Raw genomic sequence first — 5,590 nt, 5'->3', positions numbered from 1 at the left:
CGGCCGTGGGGGTCCCGGGGTGGGGGGGGGGGGTCCCAGGGAGCGGCCGCTCGCGTGCACACGGTGCACGGCGTGAAGAAACATCCCGGTAGAAAAGAACGAAGGTCTGAGGGCCTCGACGGCCGGTCCTGCCCCGGGGTGGGGGTGCAGGCGTGAGCGTGGGTGAGCATTTTTGGGTGGGGGGAGGAGGGAGGGCTCGGGTCCCCTCCGCACCCGCGTCCGGGGGGTGGCAGGAGAAGGAACCAGGCGAGGACGGGTGGGAGTCGGCTCTCCCGGGGGGAGGGAAGCGGCTCCGGCCGGGCAGGGACCCCCCGGCTGCCCCGGAGCACGGAGCAAACCCAGCGCCTCGGCTCGCGGGGCCGCGCACGGGACGGAGGCGGCGGCGATGGGCGCGGGGCTCACACCTCCGTCTGGAAGTCGCCGTCGGCCGCGTCCAGGCCGCCGCAGGGGCTGTCCCAGTCTGCCCGGCACAGCTCCAGCCGGTCCCGCTGGGCGCTGGGCAGCGAGCCCAGTGTCATCGCCTTGAATGTGCTCCATGGCTTGGGCGGCGCGGCCGGAGCCTTCGGCCGCTGCTCCTCGGGGCTGGTCACATCCTGCGGGGTGAGGGGCAGCTGTAGCTCTGTCCCACTGCCCCGGGGTACAGTCACTCCAGTCCCGCCCAGGATGGGGTAGGACAACCCCCGAGGGGGCTCCAGGACTTACGTTGGCCGTGCTCTTGTCCCCGCCTCCCGACGAGACGCTCCACCGCTTTTCTCGCTGCGGAAAAAGCCCAGCGCTCAGCCCCGGCAGCGCCCCTGGGTGCCCACAACGTCCCCGGGGTGCCACAGTCCATGCAGGAGAAGGTGAAGGGTTCTAGGGTGCAGATCAGGGGCAGGGTGGGGCCTCCAGGACCTCACCTTGGAGGAGCCGGTGGACGGAGCCCGGTACCGGTCCAGCGTGTGGAATTTCTGGTTGAGCTCGTGGTAGAGCTCGGAGTGGCGTTTCCGTGTGTGCATCACCTTCTGCGAGGGCAGAGCAGAGCCTGTGGCCATCGGCGCTGCCCGCTGTCCCTCGGCACTGTCCCCATCCCTGTCCCCCTCCCTGCCTTCCTGGGGCATCCCAGACAAGCAGCAGAGCCCACTCCACGCTCATCATTGGTGTTCTAATCCAGAGCCAGCGCTTGTTACGGCCTGGTCTAAACCCCTCAGAGCTCAGGAGCTGCCAGCGGGGCAAAGGGAGTGGGGACACACTGCGTCAGTCCCCCACGATGGCACCGGCGACACCTCCACGGCAGGACTTACCTCGAAGTCCAGGTCAGAGTACCGCAACCTCTTCCTCTGGCAGGGGGACAGGCAGGAGCAGGGGGAGGAGATGGAGAAGAAAAGGGAAAGGTCTTTGCAGGTCCGGGGTGAGGGGAAACAAGGTTTGGGGGCTCATGCCAGCCCCAATCTATGCCCGGCTGGGGACACGGAGCTCATCCCACCAAGGGTGAGATGCACAGTGGGGAGCACGGGGGGAATTCATGCAACCCTACACGTGCACACGTGTCCTGGCACACACGTCCCTCCCCACACGAGTGTCCACAGGCACCAGCCCCCCGCTCACCTCCAGGGACCCCACTTTCATGGCAGAGCCGGGCACGGTGCGGGGCATGGTGCGGCTGCGTTCCGACAGCTCCGAGGCCAGGATCTGCCGCACCGTGGGGTGCTGCTTGAACTGGAGACCGTAGGGAGCCTTCACCGTCGCGTAGGGCTGGTTCAGGTTCACGTTGACGTGATCCACGGCCACAAAACCGGGGTAAGCATCCCCTTCGGCCGCCGGGCGCCCCGTCCCGCCGGGCACCGCCTCCTCTGCGCCGGGACCGAGCGTCCCCTCGTCCCGGGGGAAGGGCTTGAGGCTGCCGGTGCGGCGGGGCAGCATCATGTAGTCGCTCTCGCGGGGGGGCTCGGGGGCCCGGATCCAGCCGTATTCCAGGGGCCGCAGGCTGCTCTCCGTGCACAGGTAAACGGGACCCGGCGCCTCCAGGCCGAGCTGCTGCGCCGGCGGCTCGCCCAGCTCGGTCAGACCCGCCACCACGTTGGGCGTCATCTTGGGCACCTGCACCAGGATGCTGGCGGGGGGGATGTTCCCGGGCAGGCTGGAGAAGCCCAGGCCTCCCTCCGAGGTGGTGTTGAGCTTGGGGTCTTCGTCTCCGTCCAGGGAGATGCGGGACAAGGTGCCCGTGATGGTGGCGGGGTTGCAGGTGTTCACCTCTTTAAACAGCACTGTGGGCAGGGAGCGGGCTCAGAGCCAGCCCTGGGGGTCCCACGGAGGGTGGGGACACCGGAGAGACCCCCTGGCTCGTGCTGCCTGTCCCTCCCAGGTGTGGCACGGTGAGAACAGAGGAGAGCTCACCTGTCTGACACGCCAGGTCAACGTCCTTTTCAAAATCTGTCTATAAAAATCCAGAAAGAGGGGGGAGAGCGAGAGAGAGAGGAGAGAAAGAGAGGGAGAGAGACGGGGAAATGAAGCACCAAGGCCGGCACAGGCAGCGGCGGGGTCTCCAGGGGTGACCCACTCACCAGGATCTGCACCTGCCCGTTCTTGCAGGAGTCGGGCGAGTTTTCATTCTCCTCGCTCCTGCACCCCCCCATCTGACACTTCACCACGTCCTGGACCTGCGGGGACAGAGCCGGTCACGGCCACGCGGCCAGGGCTGTCCCCCGGCACCCCTCCGGGGCCGCCCCACCTCTCGGCGCAGGAACCCGTGCACGGTGATGATGACGAAGCCCTGGACGGAGTTGAAGACGGCGAAGAGGACCTGGAAGAGGATGGAGCGCCGGTCGGTCATGGCGAGCACGGCCGACATCCAGGTCAGCGCCAGCAGAGGCAGGACCACGCAGGAGCTCCACAGCGATGCCCTGGCGCAGGGAGAGAGGGGCCGGGGTGAGCCCGAGGGGCGGAGCTGCCCCGGGACAGCCCCCCGAGCACCGCCCTCCGCCCCCGCAGCAGCCCCCCGAGCCTTGCCCCGCGCCCCACAAGCATGGCCGGGGCTGTGTCACCCAGCTGTCCCCTCTTCCTCGGTGTCCCCAAGCCGGGAACTGAGGCCTGAGGGGACCTGTGGGCTCCAGCCCCCCAAGGTGTGTCCCTCTCCCCACACAGCCACAGGGTGCTGGGGGGACGCGGGGCCACCGCCACCCTCCCGCGGCCACCAGAACAGCAGAGAGGGGATGGGGTTTTTTTCTCTTTTTATTTTAGCAGTAAATTTCGGGGCTGCCTCTGTCGTGACTAAACCCCCGTGAGCGGGGACCTCGGCAGCCTCTGGAGCTCACACGCCGGGAAGAGGGTCCCGGGGACACCCCCGAGCGCGTACCCCCACCCCCAGGCCAGAAGAGCCCCCCAACCCCAGCGATGAGGTGACCTGCCATGGGAAGCCATGCCATGCAGACGTGATGGGACACGCGCACCCCGCCCCGAGCACACAGCGTCACCCTTCCCCTTGGGGACCCCTGACCCGTCCCCAACCCCCCGGGGCGATGCCCAGAGTGTCCCCCCGCGCTGTGCTCGGGGCGGGGGGCGCGGCGGGCGCGGGACGGGCACTAACATGGCACTGCTGGCGGTGGCGGAGGTCATGGCCGCGCTGGACACCACGCCGCACTTGGTGCATTTCAGCAGCAGGCTGCCGCACGGGGGGGGGCTTGGAGCTACGAGCCCACCGCCCCCCCGGCGCCCCGCGGCCAGGACCGGGCCACGCGGGGGGGATGCAGGCACGGGGAGAGGGTGGGGGGAGCAAGGCAGGACGGCGGGGAGGGGGCGGGGGGGGATGGAGGGATGGATGGAGGGATGGATGGAGGGATGGATGGACGGACACAGGCAAGAAGCGAATGGGAGGAGGAGAAGAAAGAGAGAGAAGAGAGAGAGAGCGCCGGGTTAGTCGAGGGCGGCAGCTGTTAATGGCGAGGGGGGGTGGCCAAGCGGCAGGGGAGGGGGCGGGCAGGGAGGGGGAGCTGCGGCCTGCGGACCCCCCTTCCCCGAGGGAAGGAGAGGGGATGGCTGCCCCCCAAACTCTGCCCCTCCGGCAGCCCCCAACAAGGGGCTGCGGTCACCCCGGGCTTGGCCCCCGCCGCCCAGTGATGCGGTGAAATCTGCCCCGCCCTCAGCCCGCTGCCGGGGCACCTCCATGCCAAGCCCCCGGCAGGGCGCAGGGGGCGGGGGGCGGCCCCGGGGACCCCCCCGCGGGGCGCAGGGCACTTACCCAGCTCGCTGCTTTTTGGACTTATCTGAAATGCCGTCGCGGGACATGAGCTTGTTGAAGACGATGATGCCCACCAGCATGTTCACCTGCGGGAGGGCGGGCTCAGGGCTGGCACGGAGCCCCCCTGCCCGCGGCAGCAGCTGCCACGAGCCCCCCCCCCCCCGGGTGAGTTTTGGGGGGTCCACGGCTCGGGGGCAGCTCACCAGCACGATGACAGCAGCAGGTCCCACGAAGGCGTAGAGCAAACCGCCCTCCAGAGAGAGCCAGCAGCTGCAGGGGACCGTGGGTGGCGTGTCAGGGGATGGCCCTGTCGCCATCCCCAGCTCCCAGCCAGCCCGCAGCAGCCTCCGTGCCCCGCCCCGTGTCCCCTGTCCCCACGTACTAGCTCGCTGTCCCATAGCCTTTGGTCCGAGTGAAGCCGACAGAGACAGCGACCACGAGGGCTGGCAAGCCTGGAGAGGGGCGACACGAGGCTGGAGGAGCTGGAGGAAGGTGGCATTGTCCCCTCAACGCCACCCCAGGGGTGGGGACAGCGATGGGGCTCCTCTGACAGCTCCCCGTGGCCTGAGGCTGCCACAGCTGAGACACCTGGGTCTGCTTTCATCCCCTGTGCCTCAGTTTCCCCTCTGATGAGCCTGGGGGGTATCAGGGAGGGGCGAGGGGTGTCCCCTTCTCACCCGTGCCGGGCTCTTACCCCATCCCAAGCACAGGAAGCGCTTCCTGACCAGGCGTGTCCGGATCCGGCCGATCACCGCCAGGTAGGACTGCCAGGCCTCGGTCAGCACCCAGCAGAAGGACGAGAGGAAGAAGAAGTGGAGGAAGGCGGCGGTCATGGTGCACACACCCTGCGGGGTGGGGACACGGGGACATCAGGGGGACGCGGCCACGTGCCCGGCATCTCGGTGGTTAAACCCCCACGCCCGGCGAGGTTTGTGTCAAAGCCACCGGCGCGGGGGATTTAATCCCGGGATTGAGTTAATCCAAATCCAATCTGCTGCTGGGAGCCAGCAGGGGACGAGGCGAGTGGCCTGGGACCCCACTCCGAGGGTGGCAGGGTGGTGGCACCCACCTTGCTGAGCATCTGGGACTGGCCCACGAGGATGAGGATGTTGGAAGCCAGGATGGAGACGCAGAAGTTGAGCAGGATGATGGAGCGCTCCGACTTGATGAACCTGCGGCAGGAGTGGCGTGGGGCGAGGGAGCCAGCCTGTCCGTGTCCCTGTCCCTGTCCCTGACCCATATCCCTGTCCCTGTCCCTGTCCCTGTCCCATGTCCCTGTCCCTGTCCCTGTCCCTGTCCCTGACCCATATCCCTGTCCCTGTCCCATGTCCCTGTCCCTGTCCCTTGTCCCATGTCCCATATCCCTGTCCCTGTCCC

The 5,590-nt window shown here is 68.3% G+C and overlaps 1 protein-coding gene across 1 annotated transcript in view; it reads right to left on the bottom strand.

Moving 5' to 3' along the window:
• Nucleotides 1-23: 23 nt before the first annotated feature.
• The window catches only part of ADGRB2 (adhesion G protein-coupled receptor B2), a 13,687-nt gene continuing 8,120 nt past the window's right edge, over nt 24-5,590 (bottom strand). Inside the window, exons 14-26 of the mRNA XM_042015365.1 lie at nt 5,283-5,385; nt 4,908-5,058; nt 4,596-4,665; nt 4,417-4,483; nt 4,214-4,299; nt 2,708-2,879; nt 2,541-2,636; nt 2,374-2,413; nt 1,585-2,243; nt 1,281-1,316; nt 897-1,001; nt 703-756; nt 24-593 (exon numbers count right to left, since the gene is read on the bottom strand). Coding sequence (XP_041871299.1) covers nt 399-593; nt 703-756; nt 897-1,001; nt 1,281-1,316; nt 1,585-2,243; nt 2,374-2,413; nt 2,541-2,636; nt 2,708-2,879; nt 4,214-4,299; nt 4,417-4,483; nt 4,596-4,665; nt 4,908-5,058; nt 5,283-5,385 — 1,834 coding nt within the window. The 3' untranslated portion in view covers nt 24-398. The remainder of the gene's footprint in view (nt 594-702; nt 757-896; nt 1,002-1,280; nt 1,317-1,584; nt 2,244-2,373; nt 2,414-2,540; nt 2,637-2,707; nt 2,880-4,213; nt 4,300-4,416; nt 4,484-4,595; nt 4,666-4,907; nt 5,059-5,282; nt 5,386-5,590) is intronic.

The sequence above is a fragment of the Corvus kubaryi genome, unplaced genomic scaffold, assembly GCF_017639235.1.
Source record: "Corvus kubaryi isolate FWS band 111438036 unplaced genomic scaffold, C.kubaryi_AGA036_p1.0 split3-37304, whole genome shotgun sequence".
In the NCBI taxonomy this organism is placed as follows: domain Eukaryota; kingdom Metazoa; phylum Chordata; class Aves; order Passeriformes; family Corvidae; genus Corvus; species Corvus kubaryi.
This window is presented reverse-complemented; position numbering and strand designations above follow the sequence as displayed.